Genomic DNA, 15,653 nt, shown 5'->3' on the forward strand with positions numbered 1-15,653 from the left:
CTGTCCATCGCCGTCCGCCCACCCCCGATAGGCATCGATCGCGCGCGGTAGTTGACCACCATGGTCAAGTCAAACCACGCCGCCCCCTTACAGATCAGGCTCACAGAGCCCGTCATCTTTCTTCGTGGGCCGTCAACGGGCACCGACTTTCGTGGTCGTCCACAACAGGCCCCTCGCGATGGCCAGTTGGCAATGGTTCGTGGTCTGCTGACCCTGCGCCTGCACAAGCCAACTCGCATCCGAAACATTTCGATCTCGCTGGAAGGAAGGAGTCGCACCGAATGGCCTGAAGGCAAGTTTCCGAGATAACTGCAGTGCGCCAAAGTGGCTACGACTAACTCGGAACCCACAGGCATTGGGCCCCGCCGCACAGATACATTCGAGGAGACGCCCATCATCTCGGAGACAACCACGTTCTTCTCGGCGGCAGATGGCATCGCGACCAAGTCGACCCGACGATCACACTCGCTCGGCCCTGGTGCCATCTCCCAGTACGACCTCGACGCCGACGACCAGGATGACTATGGGTTTGGCGACTCGCATGTGGAACCCGATCGAGGACGCCCTCCTCCACGCAGTGCCAGTGTGTTGCCATCGAACCCAGACGACTGGATGACATGGCACCGCGACGGCTACTCTCGTCCGCCCAGCCCGGAGAGGGGCGACCGGGGTGCGCCTTCTCGCCAAGACAGTGCCCTCTCCCTGTCCAATCTGCGAAACCTGGAGCGCGAACGTGGTCCATCGCCAGCGTACAGCCCGACATATACGCCTTTGCTGTCGGCCATCTCGGGATCCGGTCTGCCTCGCCCCTCTTCGCTTCGTGAGGTGACCTCGCTTGTCCCGCAGCGTGATCCCTTGTCTCCCATCGCATCAGCCAACGTCTCTTCTCGCGGCACTTCCGAGCGCGACGCCAGCACGGACACTGAAGCCCGAGTCCGGCACCCACATGGCTCCCACCTCGCAGAAACGGCTTTGGCAGAGGGCGTGGAATGGGATCCAGCCACGACCACACCTTCAGGAGGCCACCCCGAGGAGCCCATTGTTTTTGCGCCGGTGGAGGACCCTGGACCCCCACTGAACACCGCCATTCGATTCCAGAGTCCCCCCAGCTGCCGTCGGCAGAGCTGGAGGATGCACCAGAACGCGAACAAGCAACACAGTTGCCTCCTCACCCGTCTTCGCCTGATGCCGTCACCACGCCTACGCCCGGAGCGCCCCTGGCCCTGCACAATAGTCGCGCTGCCTCGCTTCGAACCATCGACTCGGCCGTGTCCTCCAACTCTGGGCGCAGCGCGCAGGGCGTCGTCTCCGAGTATCACCCTGTGTCGTCGGCCAGTCAGCCGGTCCCTACCGCCGTCTCAACACCCGCCAACGAGACACCGCCAGGTGGTTCGTCGCCGTACGGTCGCGGATCACCAGCTGCGTCTGGTCCTCCTTCCGTGGCCGACGGCGTCGAGGGGTCGTCCCACCGTCGGTCCAGCGGACTTCGGCCAGGCTCGAATCCCTCGGCGGGCCCAAGCCCTCGCACGTCTGGGGATATCCCAGAAGTGATACAGGGTCGCACTACACCCGGCTCGTCATCAGTAATTATCAACCATGGCGCCCCCCACAGCCCGAGCCCCGGCTCGTCCGAACCGCCATTCGCCAGCTCCAACGGCTCAATGACCGATGAGCGCGGACGCAAGCCCAACCACCATCACCACCACAAGTTTAGCATTGCAGCGGCACTGCGCGGCTTGAGCCAGGATGTCAAGGACCGCGTCCGGAGCCACAGCCGTCCCACCAGTCGCCCTGCCAGCCGAGCTAGCAGCCGCACTCGTGCAGAGACGCCGAGCAACGCTCCATACCATCAGGACAACAGCTCGGTGTCGATCCCAATGTCACAGTCGAGCTCCAGCACTGCTGCAACGACTGCCCACCGTGCCGCAGTGGACGACTTTCACACGTACGGCCGTGGTGGAGCAGGGCGTCGTAGCCGTTCTGTCGACAAGGCGGGATCATCTAGGAGCCCAGCTCCTTCGACGGTCGACGACCGCGGCCGCAGCAGGCACAGGATGAAGGCTCTCGCAGACGTCTTGGGCATGGCCGAGGATGGCAACGACCACGAAGAGGTGCACAACTGGAAGGAGTTCCGCAAGGGCGTGTACAACTATCCGATCTCGTTCTCGATCCCGACCGGCGCACCACCCAGCATTACCTGCGAGTTTGGCAGCGTCGTGTACAAGCTCAAGGCGACTGTCGTCCGTGCCGGTGCCCTCACAACCAACCTCACCGAGGACATGGATGTCACGATGATTGCCGGTCCTCAGGAAGATGACATGGAGGAGACGGACAATGTCATTGTCGAGCGCCAGTGGGAGGAGCAAATGCGCTACCAGATTGCGCTGAGCGGCAAAGCGTTCCCGATCGGTGGCACCATCCCAATGAGCATTCGCCTGATGCCATTGATGAAGTGCAAAATCTATCGCCTGACCGTTGCCTTGGAGGAGAAATCCGACTACTTCGCCGCAGGTCGCAAAGTGGCACGACACGAGACCCCGCGCCGGTTCATCCTGTTTGCGGCCAAGAACCCCGATCCGCACAACAAGAAAGAGCGTCCCGAGCCTCTGCTCCCCATCCTGTCCGAGTCCATGACCGCCGTCAAGGACTCTCCTCTGGCCGAACTGGCACGCAACGCCGCACTCAACAACCCGCGCGAGTTTGCCGAGTTTTCCAACCCCGAGGACGATGTCTACGCTTCCCTTCTCGACCCATTGGGTCCATGGCACCTGGAAAAGGACCTCCATGTGCCCGACTGTGTCACTCGCATCAAGTTTACCACCAAGCACGAACATACCAACATTGCAGTCGCGCATTGGCTCAAGGTGACGATCCGTGTTGAGCGTGGAGACGACGCTGCGGTCGACTCCAAGGGCCGCCGCAAGCAGTTTGACATTATCATTGAGACACCCATCAAGATTCTCGACTGCCGTGTCAACCCCCAGTACAACTCGTTGCCTTCGTACGAGCGCGTCGGCGTCGACCTGACGGCCCTGGGCAATGGCTGCTCGATCCATGCCAAGACCAACAACAATGGCAGCTCCAACGTTATCCCCAAGAATGTTCTCGTGGGAGCCACCCAGGCCGGCCATATTGTGCACGGCATCTTGGACAGCACGCTGCACCACCACAGCGGGCCAGAGCAGCATACTTCGTCGCCCTTGCTCTCCCCAGAGATGGCCCTGCCAGGCCACAGCAGCGCCCAAGCCCACGCCGAGCACGAGGACACTCTTCTGGAACGCAACATTGTGTACGACCGTCTCATGAGCGGCCAAGAGACCGAGACGGGCGAGGAGCCGCCGAGCTACGGCGAAGCAGTCGCGTCCGCCATCCGCTCGGCGCGCTCGGCGTCCCGTATCCCGCACGGCAGCCGGAGCACCAGCGCAGCGGCCAGCACATCGCAGAGCCGCAGCAATTCCCGCGCACCCAGTGTCCGGGCTAGTCCTTCTGGCAGCCGCAGCCGCAGCCGCGCGAGGATGTATATTGAGGACTGAGGTGTCGCGCATTTTACCCTTTCACGTCGAGCTACTGCCACAATTTCCACATAGATCTAGAGACCTCCTTCTTTTCTTTTACCACCCACGTCCCCATTCTATACTTGTTTCTTTCCTTATGTAATGTGTGATGTTGCAGCGAGCCAGAAGAGTGCAGCTTGGAGGCTGAACCGAACGGTTAGAGCCATTAATCATTGTTGTTGTGCCACGCGATTGTCACGTGATGTCCCTGAGCTCGGTCGCGTTAACGCGCTCACGGTGCAGCCACTTGGACACCCATGACGAGTGTTGATCTCTCCAACAACAACCTTTCAGTCACCCACCAACCCCCCTTTCATGCTTGCGGAACTCCTCCTCGTACTGGGAGGCCATCCCTCGGCGCTATTTACGTCCAAGGGCGTGGCCCCGGCGCTGGCGGAACATCTACACCCGGGCGAGGTGGCTGCGCTCGGGACGCTGTGCGAGCTTGCAAGACACTACGCCTACGTCCGGTCGTGGGCGGAGGAGACGCAGGCCGCTGCACGCGCAGCGGTGCTGGCGGGCACGAAACGTGGCCACGGCAGCTCCCATGGAAGCGGCAAGGGCAAAGGACGCGAAACCGATGCTCCGGGACAGTACGTCGCCGTGCTGGCCGGCGCCGTCCGTGGCGTGCTGCAGGAATACGACGAGCTCGTCGTCCGTACCGAGGCTGCTGTGCTCGCTCGTGATCCTGGCGTCGTCCAGCGCGAGCCCGCAGGCGGAGGCGCCGGGTACGTGCCCCTCTCGCTCCTCCTCGCCACCTTTGACCACTGGCAAGCACCCATGGCGGCGGTGGCGGCGCTCGTCTCGCGCGTGCAGGAGGAAGGATACCTGCCCGGCGAGCTCATGCAGCACCTCGCCGAATGTGCAGCTACGGGCCATCCGTTCCTCCGCCGCGTGTTTGGCACGCTCCTCGCAGCGCTGTGGGCCCTGTTCCTCCAGCACCTCGTCATCTTCCTCCTCGACGGCGTCGCTCCGGACGAGAGCACGCCCGCCGCTCCGGCCCTGGGCCTTGATGCCGGCGCCGACCCACCACACCGCGCTTACCGCCTCGACAATACACTCTTGCCCGCGTCGGTTGGCGCAAGTACTCGCGAGAGCATCCTCTATGTCGGGCGCGTGGCTGCCACGCTCAAACGCGAGGGCAAGGCGCTGCCGCGTTCGCTGGTCGACAAGGCGCGCCGCGACGTGCTCGCGTCCGATGTCGAGGGTCTGGACGCAGCGGTGCAGCGCTCCCGCGCCGAGGTTGGCGAGTGGCTCTGGACACATATCCTCACTGGACCACAGGTATCTGAAGCCATCGAGACATTGTGGGTACCCAATTCGCGGTCTGGACCGACTAACCACCCACCCAGTGCAAACTACTTTCTTACGCGCGATGCCGACTTTGCCCTCAGCGTTATCCGCGAAATCGATCGTTTGCGGAGGGACAAGCTCGTACTCGCCAACCCGCACAGCAGTTCATCTGTTATCCGGCCACACGACCTGGACCTGGCGCTGCTGCGCGCGTCCGTGGGGACGGACGCCGAGTCGGACCGTGGACTCGAGAGGCTGTCGTGGACAATGTCCGCGGGCCCACTCAAACCTCTTGCTCGCCCCGTCGCCGACGACGGGACCGTACGCGGTCTATTTGCGCCTGCACTCCTTGGTACACCCCTCGCGCTCACGGCTGCAGTCTCGTGGCCGCTCGACCTGTTCATGACCCCGCCCGCAGTGGCAGCCTACGGCGACATGCACGCGTATCTCTACGCTATAAGGGACACGCACATGCGCGTGCTCGACTGCTGGAGCGCGCTGAGTCGTGCCCAGAGAAAGCGTCGCGTCTACACGGGTGTCGATGAAGGGGGGACGGGCGAGGAACGGCTCGCGCGCAAGGCCCTCGCGCGCACAGCCTGGGGTACTGTCCGCGCCATGCTCTTCTTCCTCGACCAACTGCTGAGCCATTTCATGACGGACATTGTTGCCGTGCAGCATAAGCGTCTTCTCGAGCAACTCGCACGCGTAGCACCTGCCTCCACCCATGAACATGCACCCGGACACGGACACGGCCGCGCCTCGCGCGCCGGCACACCTGCACGCCCAACCTCGGCGCGCTCGACCACCCCGCCGCCCACGTCGTCGCGCAACGCGCCGCCCAACAACGCCGGTACAGGTGCTGGATACCTCGACTTTCTTACCTTGCGGCAGATGCACGCTCGCCACCTGGCGTTCCTCCGCGAGAGTCTGTTGATCGCCGAACGCGAGACGGCGGTCCTCGTGCACGACATCCTCGACACGTGCAAGCGGTTTGCGGGACTCGTGGAGCGGTGGGGCGGGGACGTGCTCCCCGAGCTGCTGGCCGAGGGTGAAGTGGGGGAGATGGTTGCAGAGCGGGCACGCGTGGTGGAGGAGATTAGCGATGTGAGTGGAGAAACCACGGATCAGCTATGATGTTGCACAGTGGAGCTGACATTTCCACAGAACCTACACGACCTCATTGGCGACTTTTTCCGCATGCTCCTTGAAAGCCAGTCGCCGGCAGTCAGCGCAGGCGACGCGTCCAACGGGACGCGTACGTCCGTGTCGCGTGCGTCTCTGTCGCGCGCACGCGTCACGCAAATCATGCAGGCGTCCCGCTCGCGCGTGGGTGCTGGTCAAGTGGAGCTTGACGGCGACGACCTGATGGCCCGGCACTTGGAGATGCTCCTGTTGAGGCTCGACTATAACGGCGTCCTGACGCAGTGGACCGAGGGCCGCGAGGAAAGGAACGTCCTTCCTCCCAGGGAGCTCCATTGACAGCCCGCGACACAACCCAGGTTAAAATGCATTAATATGTGTGATGTACACTTTGTTTTCTACTGCCATTCTACTGGAACGGCACGGGCGCCGGGTCGCCAAAGCTCTCGATGAGTGTGTTGCCGTTGACAATCGACGACGTGGCGACCATGTACTGGCGTCCTCCTAGCTTGGACATGAAGCGCAGTGCCGAAATCTCGGTGTAGGTGCACCCGCCAAGGAAGAAGACGAGCGTCGTGCCGTGGGCTTTGCCACCGCCGATATCGCTCGAGGCGCCCGGAAGAGCGGCGACGGCGTCGTCCATGCCCTTGAACCCCGTGATGGGCCGCTTGCCCTCCATGCGCACCACGTCGCCCTTTGCGTCGCCGGTGAGGGCGCTGCGCTGCGTTGCGGCCTGGACGAGACGGACGGAGAGCGGCGCGTAGCCCGAGTAGACGTACGAAATGTCGTTGGGGCTGGCGTCGTCGACGTCGTCGACGATCAGGCGGAAGGGCTTGCGCGCGCCGACAAAGGGCGCCGGCGAGGGGGCCTTGAGCAGCAGACCCAGGTCCTGGAGCGCCACGAGCAAGGGCAGGTGGTGGTACCCATACGTCTGGAGGAAATCGCGCTTGAACGCCTCCAGAGGCTTTGGCTTGATTCCGCCCGTGGTGAGGGACATGAGGACGGCAGAACGCAGGACGGCAGACATGGGTGCCTGCTGGCACAGGAGGTCCTCGATGAGGGCCAGCTGCGCGTTCGGGTCGTAGCCCGCCACGAGGTTTTGCTGCGCCTCGAGCGTCTTGTTAAACTCCTCGGTACGCGTGATGGGCATGAGCTTTTCCGTGAGGGCAGTATCTGTGAAGTCGTCAGCTTGAGCTCCACAGAGGATGCGGAAGCTGCACTCACGCAAGCGCAGACTCTGCTGCTCCGACTGCAGACCGCCGAGCTTGCCCACAAAGTCCTTCATCTGCGACACGCTCTTGAGGGCCTTGGCACCGCCAAAGTCGCCCTCGAGCCTTCGTGCAAGCTTGCTGAGGCGCGCGCCCACAACGGCAAAGTTGAGGTCGCGAATGTCGGCAAAGAGCTTGTCGCTCGAGGCGAGCTGGTGTTTCCTCTTCTTGGTCTGCGTGGACGCCGGGTCGAGCACCTGCGGGTCGACTTCAATGTGGGCATTCTTGATCCCGATAAACTCGTCCAGCATGCCCTCGTACGTCAGCTGCGTGCACATGGGCGTCACCCAGTCGACGGAGCGGTCGATGATGATCATGCTGTCAATGTGCTCGCTTGGGTCCACCTCTGGCCTGTTCTTTTGCACGAGGGCGGCCAGTTTCTGATGTCAGCTAATGCAACAAGTCGTAGGCTCACCTTGGCATGCTCGCCCTTGGCAATGACTCGAGGGATGCGGCCAAACGCGCGCTGGAGGGTGGTAAGGGCCAGACTGGCGTAGTAGATGGGCGTGTCATCTCCGCGCTGTTGTTAGCTAACGACACAGTAATGTAGCTCACGAGGTAGATATCCCTTGCGACGTCGTCGAGTTCGAGGGACAGCACGTCGTCCTCGATGGGGATAAGCTCGAGCTTGAACTGTACGTGCGTGAGCTCGGCTTCCCAACTCTTGCCTAGCTCTTACCTCTGCTAGAGTGACGTCTCCAGCCACGCCTTCATCCTCGAGCACGCGACGGCACAGCTCGGTCACGCGCGGCACGCAGAGGATGGTGTACTGCAGCCCGGGGGAGGAGCGGACCTGGTCGGCAATGACGAGCATGTGTGCGCGCTTGGGCCGACACAGCCACACGACGTTGCGGGTCTGCACGCTGAGCGGACCGGGTTCGAGCCAAAACATCTTGTCCACACCATGGTGCTACATGAGGTTGAAGAGAAGGGGAGGAATAGAACCAAAGTGTTGGGAAGAAGGCGGGGCACAAGGCGTCAGCAAGCTGCATCGACGTCATTATCGCGACCAGCGACCTACCTTCAAGCTGGCGACATCGATGACGAGTCCGAGCGGACCGGCGAGCGCGGGATCGAGCACGAGCGTCTTGGATCCTTGCACCTGGGGGTATTGTCAGTTGGTATGCATCGAGAGGAGCATGGCAACGCACCTCATTGAGAGCCTCGACAAGAGCCTGCTTGCCGAGTTCACGGAGGACACCGACGTCGGGCCCTATGCGCTCGGTAGCCTGAGGAGCAGCTGTGGTGTCTGATGCGGAGGAGGAGGGTGCCGGGAGGGGCAGACGTGATGGCCCTGCTGCTGCTGTCGTGGCCATTGTGGACGAGTGAGATGGGAGGAAGAGTGGATGAGAGATGGCATGGCCAAGAGCGTGCCCGTCGACGACCCCCCTGGCTGGGCTGGCTGGCTGCGGCTTGTGCGTCCCAGTGCGGGGCAATAGATTGACTGGCGTTGACGCCTTCCCTGGGACTCACACCCGGCTCCTGCGGCCTGCGGCCGCTGATTCTGTTTTCACCCATTCCTCATCGTCGACGTCTTGCACCCATCAGCCCCTCTTGCAGCGACACATTCATCATGGACGACCTCTCCACCGGGTCGGAGAGCGACTACTCCAACTCGTACGTCCGCAGCATCATCAAAGCCCCGCTCCCCTAATGCATATCGGGACGCTGACCCAGCGCTTACAGATGGATCTCGTGGTTCCTCTCGACCAAGGGCAATGTATGTGCCGACCCCCTTGGCCCCACAACGACGCTGTAGCTGACATTTGCGTGCAGGAGTACTTTGCCGAGGTTGACGAGGACTACATCCTCGACAGGTTCAACCTCACGGGCCTCAACGGCGAGGTCGTGCAGGAGTACCAGCGCGCCCTCGACTTGATTACCGACTCTCTTGGTGTGTACTCCCTCGCCGCTATCTCTTCTTCCCCTCTCCCCGGTATACTGACAGTGGCACAGACGACGAGGCCCTCGACGACGACACACGCGAGGCGGTCGAGACCAGTGCGCGGTTCCTGTACGGCCTCATCCACGCACGCTACATTGTCACTTCGCGCGGTCTGCAGAAGATGGTGCGTCCCATATCAGCGCAGTCTAGTCTCCCTTTACTCACACCCCACACAGCTCGACAAGTACCGCAAGGGCGACTTTGGCCGCTGCCCGCGTGTCTACTGCTACTCGCAGCCCTTGCTGCCCGTGGGCCTGACGGACATTCCGTACCAAAAGGCCGTCAAGCTCTACTGCCCCCGCTGCGAGGACATTTACTCGCCCAAATCCAACCGACATGGCTCGATTGACGGCGCCTACTTTGGCACCACGTTTCCACACATGCTGTTCATGGCGTACCCGCAGATGATCCCCTCAAAGGGCCAGCCGTCTGCCAGCGACCGCGAGACGCGGCGCGAGCCCGCCGGCGTCGGCGCGCTCAACACCGCCACGGCGGCGATCAAGGCGGAGCGATACGAGCCCAAGATCTTTGGGTTCCGCGCACACGAAGAGGCCGAGCTGGCGCGCTGGAGGCAGGCAAGGCGCGATGCCCAGATCGCCCGTCTCGAGGCGCTCGACAACCCCAACAACTTGTAAATTAATAGATACATGCCACCTATCTACGTCTCGTGTTCTCCATGTCAAAATCATATCCGTGTTTTCTCTTATGCGTGCGTCTCTCTACTCGTGATCGTTGCCGTCGTACTGTTCGTCCTCTTCATTCTCGTCCACGTGTGTCGTCCCTGCTGACCCATTGTCCTCCGGGTGCGGGTGGGACGCGAGGAACAGCTCGGCGTCGCTGTCACGGTCAAACGAGTCGAGGGCGAAATGCGGCGCCTCGCTCGCCATGCCGGGCGTGTCGTCGTCGTCTTCCGATGTCGTGGGCGATCCAAAGAAACGCGACAGCGACCGCGGCTGGCGGAAAAAACGAGCTGGAACGGATGTTACGGAACGTGTCTGTGATGGTGGCCGGGTAGGCCGTGCGCGGCAGACCAGCTGGGGGCTGCAGTGCGCCGCCGTTGACGGCACTGATGTCGTTCAATGGAACCTGCACGGCAATGGTGTCCTCGACACCAGTGGTCCGGTCCTCGGGACGGCTGTTGCTCCGCCGCAAACCCCGACGACGGCGCATGGCCATTTCAAGCCCAACCTCCTTCTTCTTCTTGGACCGCTGGGCAAAGCCCGTGTCGGCATCGCTCTCGATGGGCACAGGCGTGATGATGCGGGGCACCTCTGCCTCGTCCGTGTTCGGGCGGTCACGAGTGACTGCCAGACGACACTCGGCACGTCCGCGAAGAATCGCGCGCTCGATTTTGGTGCGGTTGTCAACCATGTGCAGGACTGGGAAGGCGGCCTTCTTGCCAATAGCAATCTTGCGAGCCATCTCGTCGCGGTCTGGGTCGTCGAGAATGTGGACAAAGTCCATCACTGTCGAGGTGGGCTTGATGGTAATGTCACCCTCAAACTTTTGGGTGAACACGCTCCCCCAGTCTGTCTGCAACAGGCGTGGCATGAGGTTCAGGTCGCGAATGATCTTGGCGTGTTTGGACAGGTCGTACCTGGTTGTCAGTTGGCTAATTCCGCGGTTCGTAACTCACTTGACGTATTTCTCAAGAGCGGAAAGAATGAAGCCACCGCGCCAGCCCTTGCCGTGGCGGTGAGCGACGGGGCGGCCAACAGCTCCACGAGCAGCGAAGAAGAAGAGGTGGACGTGGGGGTTGCACTGGGAGACGATCCTGATGAGCGTTAGCACAGCGTCCTCACCAATGAACGCACGAAAAGTTGACATTGTACTGCGTGTGCAGCGATCCGAGGGGAATGTCTTCGCGAATAGAACCGTCCTTGAACCGCGAGCCGCCCAGGTTGTGTGGCTTGAGGTTTCCGTCGCGGTCCTTGGCCATGAGGACGATGGGGTTCAAGATACCGGGCACAGCCGCAGAGGCGATAATGGCGGACCAGATGACGCAGTTGGGGGCCGTGAGGTGGTTGAGGAGGATGGTGGGCGAGTGGACATCGGAAGGAACAACAGAAATGTTAAGGGCGCGGCCGGTGAGCTCGTAGGCTTCCTTGAATGTGAGAGAGCCGCGAGTCATGAACATGGACTGAGAGTTAGCAACGACATCAGACGCCAAACTCACTTTTCTGGCCCAGAGGATGGCATCAAACCGGGCACCGGTCTCCCACCATCTCTTTCCCCACGTAGTAAACGGCTCCTCGCACGCTGTGATCTTGTCGGCCAGCTCGGGGCGAATGAGTTGCTTGAGCTCGTCGTTGGTGTGCGTGCATACCAGGGCCGCCACGAGACCACCAGCCGAGGTTCCGGTAATGACGCGAGGGAGCAGGTCTGCGTCCAAGAACGCACGCACAACACCCCACGAGTTGTACGCAAACGACGCGCCTCCGCTGAGGCAGAGTGCGCTGGATCCATAGTTGCGGTTAATGTCGCGGTAGAATGCACGCTTCTCCTCGAGGCTGACGTCCGTCGACGTCCGCACAAAGTCGAGGCAGGCCGCCACTTCGTGTACGTGCGCCTCAATGACTCTCTTTGTACCATAGTACGTCTCTGAATAGACTCTTGGAGACTCTGTTCCGGCAAAGTTGGGCCGAACGCAGATTGAAAGTGCCTCCATGAGCCCACGCGTGTCCTTGGCAGCACGGAGACGAGACAAGGTGGACCGGACACGGCGCACGAGTGGAGCGTCAAAGTATGATTCGCCCTCGTTGTCCGTCTTCCATTCGTCAAAGTCGAGATAGTCGTCCATCTCCTTGGCCGCGTCGACCCACTGCTCATACGTCTTGGCCGCGCGCAGCTTGCGACGGATCACACCCTTGTGACCCCGCCAGGCGATGCCCCATTCCAGCACGTTTACAATCTGGCGGATGAAGACGTACGTGCCAAACTCGAGGCAGATGACGAGGAAGATGAAGCCCTGGGAGAGAGTCAGTTTCAGTCTGTCACAACTGCAACCCACGAGTAACGGCCATCGAATAATGTGGTACGTCAACCCCAGACTCTGGTTACTCGAGTGTTGTCGGCGCCTAGACGTCAGTACAGAGACATGAAGACCGATGCTCAGCTCACTTCTTCACGCGCTGGTGGATCGGCTGGGACAGCGTCAGCGAGGACAATCCTCCCCCAAACGTATCGGGCTGGGCGCAACATGCCATGTCATGTCTGTCCGCCCGCACGCCGAAATGACACGTACAGCAAAGTCCGAGGTGGCACTGACGCCGTGGATGTTGGTCTTCCACTCTGGCGCATCGGCGGGGACTGAGGGTGGCGACTTTGGTGAGAGGGGGGACGCGTCGCCTTCCTGAGGAGCATGGTCGCTGAGCTCGAGTGCGCGTGCGAATGCGGCGACGTGACTGTGGTAGAAAAACGTGGGTTGTCAGCTCATGTGAATGTGGGGGTTTCAGATGGAGCAACGACGGGTGTGGGGGACGTACTCTTCGTTGACCAAGTCCTCGTTCCAGAGAGCCGGGTTGACGCCTGGCGGGACGTCGTCCAAGTGTGTTGTCATGGTTTTTGTGCGAGGTGGGTGTATGTTGTTCTACTAGAGCATGGCTAGAATGAGAGAAAGAGAGAGACAGACAGACAGAGTGGAATGAAGAGGACAATATATCCAAGAGCGTTGTTCCGGCTGTTGGGGGCAACCTGTCCTGCCCGGCGTCACCCGCCGCCGCTGTGGCCACCCAATTACCCCGCACATCCCCGGACACATCATCGCTTGGGAGCTCCTGGGCATGTCTGGTCGTTTCCCTTTGCATCCACGCTCCATCCATTCCACCACCACCACCCCCATCCCAACAACAATGGCCACCTCCCTCCTCCAACAGTTTCCATCCCTCGCATCCTACCCGCCCTCATTCCTCAAAGACCTCCTCTCCTCCCCAGACCTCACAGAGGCATTCCTCTTCTCCCTTCCAGAAGTACAGGAACTCGCAGCAGAGGTCGAGAGGCTCGGTCACGAGAATGACAACCTTGCTCGTGAGTACTGCCGCCTCTCGTATCCTTTCTGTTTGCATTGACAAGTAAACAGGCAACAACCTCGCCATGAGGGACGAGCTCATCGCTCTCCGCGACGCCACGGCCCAGTCGTACACGCACGCCGAGCAACTCAAGAAGCACTGGGCCGAGATTGAAAAGTCCCAGGCAAACCTCTACCAGGTGGGTCCATGCATGCGCAGCTGGAAGTCGGTACTAGGACTTGGCTGACAACATACCCAGCGCCAGCGCCCGTCGTTCCTGCACCTCCGCCTGCGGCACTCCCTTACGGCCCAGGATGACGCGAGCGAGAAGATTGCAACGACCTTTATCGAGGGCGGCAATGGCGGCAACGGCAGCGGCACGGCGTCCAGAGTGGACTCGCCGGCACCTGGTGCCGAGGAGAAGGTGAGTGGGGTCGTGTTCGAGGCCGAGAACACGCGGTTGTGCGTCTCCCAGGCTGGAGACGACATCGGCAGCCTGCGAAGCGCAGGACCTGCATCGATCTGCCCGCAATAATTGCCGGCCCAAGTCCTACCTATCCAGGTGGCGACCACAAACCGGGCATTCGGTCCAAGAGCTGCCTTAGCGACCTGTGTGACAGCTCAAAGCTGACCAATGTTCCAGGTCCGCGACCACGCTCTGGACGACTTCATCACCGAGTTCAAAGCGGCCCGCAAGACGTACCACAAGCGTGCCATCTGGGCCGAGCGGTGGTCTCGCGGCGAAGTGGCCTGGCGCGATGACTAGGGGGTATGGTTATCCATTGGTTGTATTATAGATGGATAGATAGACACTGTACACTCGCCAAGAACCGCTGCCTCAGGAAACCATGTCCAAGTGACTCTTGGCGGCAACTCGCCTCTGTGCTCTCAATGATGCTGCTGCGCACGTCCCTGCGGCCCAGTGTCAACGCCACCGCAGCCTGTTGGCTGTTGGCCTGTCGGTCGTCACCTCCATGCAATGTCCATGGCACATCAACTGTGACCACCACCTGCCTTGGAGAGACGGCGTGACTTTTATTGTGGTCTGGGAGGCGATGCGTATGGAAGATGCTGGCTGCTGGCTGAGTGGGTGGCACTGACGTAATCGACGTGACGGGGGGTCACCGCTGGGCCTTTATCACGTGACGCGATGGGGGGTTACCAAGGATGGCCGACTGGCCCGAGAGGAAGCATCCCTGCTTGCGTATATTCCTTGGCGACGTCGCGAATCGTCATATTGCCCACTTGCTCCATCTCTCTCTCTCTATCCCTCTCAAACAAAGCAAGACACCACCGTCTGCATCATGTCCTCGAATCCAGACTCCCGACCCCTCCCAGACGGCTGGGTAACCCAGTGAGTAGGGACGAGGGCCCGACCGCGCGATGGGCGGCGAATCCCCGCACGCCCCGGCACCACGCACGCCCAACATGGTGTATTGGCGCCTTCTTTTCAGGAGAAATGCTGACATGCACGCAGGATCAACCCCCAGTACAACACCTGGTTCTAGTAGGTTGCGCCAGATGCTCGCACGCACACGTCCCCGGCTGCCTAAACTAACACCCGCACAGCGTCAACACCAAGGCCCCAGGCGGCCCCGCAAGCCAGTGGACCCAGTGAGCAACCCCCCGGCGGCAATCTTTGCCACCCGAGTTCCAAAGTGTCGTGTTGACCACGCCACAGCCCTGCCGACGATCAGCCCCAGCAGCAGCAGTTCTCCTCCCCCTCTGGCCCCCCACCAGGCGAAAAGGCGACCTACAACCCGGGCCAGCAGGCTTCGGCGCCCGCGCCCGCCGCCGTCGCCGCGGCCCCCGAGAAGCGCGGCATGTTCTCCAAGCTCATGGGCGGCGGTAGCCGGCCCCAGCAGCAGCAGCAGCAGCAGTATGGCGGGTACCAGCAGCAGGGCGGCTACGGCGCACCCCCTCCGCCCATGTACGGCAACCAGTACGGGCAGCAGCAGTACCCCCAGCAGGGATACGGCGGCTACGGCGGCGGGTACCAGCAGCAACCCGTCTATGTCCAGCAGCAGCAACAGCGTCCCGGTCGTATGGGCGGCATGGGCGCCGGCGGTGGTGTGAGTATCGATTCTCTTTTGTGGCGGTCTCGAATCCAGTGCTGACAACGTGCGCAGGCCATGCTCGGTCTCGGCGGTGGTCTTCTCGGTGGCATGTGAGTGTACCCCCTCACACGTTCGGGCCTGTATCCCTGAAGCTGACCCACACCCCCCCAGGTTGATTGGCGACATGATTTCCGACAGCCAGCACGACTCATACATGGACGGCTACCAGGACGGCCAGATGAACGACATGGGCGGCGGTGGCGACTTTGGCGGCGGTGACTTTGGCGGTGGCGACTTCTAGACCGGAGAGAGCTGTAGAGCCCTCTGAGCAACCTTTCAACCTTTCGTTTTGTTTTACTCGTCTTTTCCCCCTTTTTTCTTGTGTGGCT

The 15,653-nt window shown here is 61.5% G+C and overlaps 7 protein-coding genes across 7 annotated transcripts; 5 read left to right on the top strand and 2 right to left on the bottom strand.

Moving 5' to 3' along the window:
* Positions 1-60: 60 nt before the first annotated feature.
* On the top strand, positions 61-3,533 carry EHS24_000791 (uncharacterized protein; the record flags this gene model as incomplete). The annotated part of the gene is made up of 3 exons (XM_028616608.1): positions 61-195; positions 316-1,099; positions 1,153-3,533. The coding sequence occupies 3 exons, from the start codon at positions 61-63 to the stop codon at positions 3,531-3,533; spliced, it is 3,300 nt and encodes a 1,099-aa protein (XP_028480465.1).
* A 336-nt stretch (positions 3,534-3,869) lies between these two features.
* EHS24_000792 (uncharacterized protein) lies at positions 3,870-6,326 on the top strand (the record flags this gene model as incomplete). Its single annotated transcript, XM_028616609.1, has 3 exons — positions 3,870-4,861; positions 4,907-5,951; positions 6,012-6,326. The coding sequence occupies 3 exons, from the start codon at positions 3,870-3,872 to the stop codon at positions 6,324-6,326; spliced, it is 2,352 nt and encodes a 783-aa protein (XP_028480466.1).
* Positions 6,327-6,396: 70 nt separating this feature from the next.
* On the bottom strand, positions 6,397-8,571 carry EHS24_000793 (uncharacterized protein; the record flags this gene model as incomplete). The annotated part of the gene is made up of 7 exons (XM_028616610.1): positions 6,397-7,160; positions 7,212-7,635; positions 7,671-7,775; positions 7,811-7,888; positions 7,935-8,165; positions 8,277-8,357; positions 8,407-8,571. The coding sequence occupies 7 exons, from the start codon at positions 8,569-8,571 to the stop codon at positions 6,397-6,399; spliced, it is 1,848 nt and encodes a 615-aa protein (XP_028480467.1).
* A 257-nt stretch (positions 8,572-8,828) lies between these two features.
* CKB2 (casein kinase 2 regulatory subunit) lies at positions 8,829-9,835 on the top strand (the record flags this gene model as incomplete). Its single annotated transcript, XM_028616611.1, has 5 exons — positions 8,829-8,872; positions 8,942-8,975; positions 9,032-9,149; positions 9,212-9,324; positions 9,377-9,835. The coding sequence occupies 5 exons, from the start codon at positions 8,829-8,831 to the stop codon at positions 9,833-9,835; spliced, it is 768 nt and encodes a 255-aa protein (XP_028480468.1).
* An 84-nt stretch (positions 9,836-9,919) lies between these two features.
* On the bottom strand, positions 9,920-12,759 carry EHS24_000795 (uncharacterized protein; the record flags this gene model as incomplete). Its single annotated transcript, XM_028616612.1, has 8 exons — positions 9,920-10,170; positions 10,232-10,797; positions 10,837-10,974; positions 11,015-12,168; positions 12,211-12,277; positions 12,321-12,343; positions 12,445-12,604; positions 12,686-12,759. The coding sequence occupies 8 exons, from the start codon at positions 12,757-12,759 to the stop codon at positions 9,920-9,922; spliced, it is 2,433 nt and encodes an 810-aa protein (XP_028480469.1).
* A 292-nt stretch (positions 12,760-13,051) lies between these two features.
* On the top strand, positions 13,052-13,973 carry EHS24_000796 (uncharacterized protein; the record flags this gene model as incomplete). The annotated part of the gene is made up of 4 exons (XM_028616613.1): positions 13,052-13,226; positions 13,279-13,406; positions 13,467-13,631; positions 13,851-13,973. 4 exons carry the CDS (start codon positions 13,052-13,054, stop codon positions 13,971-13,973), a joined length of 591 nt encoding a protein of 196 aa, XP_028480470.1.
* A 662-nt stretch (positions 13,974-14,635) lies between these two features.
* On the top strand, positions 14,636-15,565 carry WWM1 (WW domain-containing protein wwm1; the record flags this gene model as incomplete). Its single annotated transcript, XM_028616614.1, has 6 exons — positions 14,636-14,640; positions 14,685-14,714; positions 14,777-14,821; positions 14,889-15,279; positions 15,337-15,374; positions 15,436-15,565. The coding sequence occupies 6 exons, from the start codon at positions 14,636-14,638 to the stop codon at positions 15,563-15,565; spliced, it is 639 nt and encodes a 212-aa protein (XP_028480471.1).
* Positions 15,566-15,653: the final 88 nt, after the last annotated feature.

The sequence above is a fragment of the Apiotrichum porosum genome (genome assembly GCF_003942205.1).
Source record: "Apiotrichum porosum strain DSM 27194 chromosome Unknown scaffold_1, whole genome shotgun sequence".
Lineage (NCBI taxonomy): Eukaryota > Fungi > Basidiomycota > Tremellomycetes > Trichosporonales > Trichosporonaceae > Apiotrichum > Apiotrichum porosum.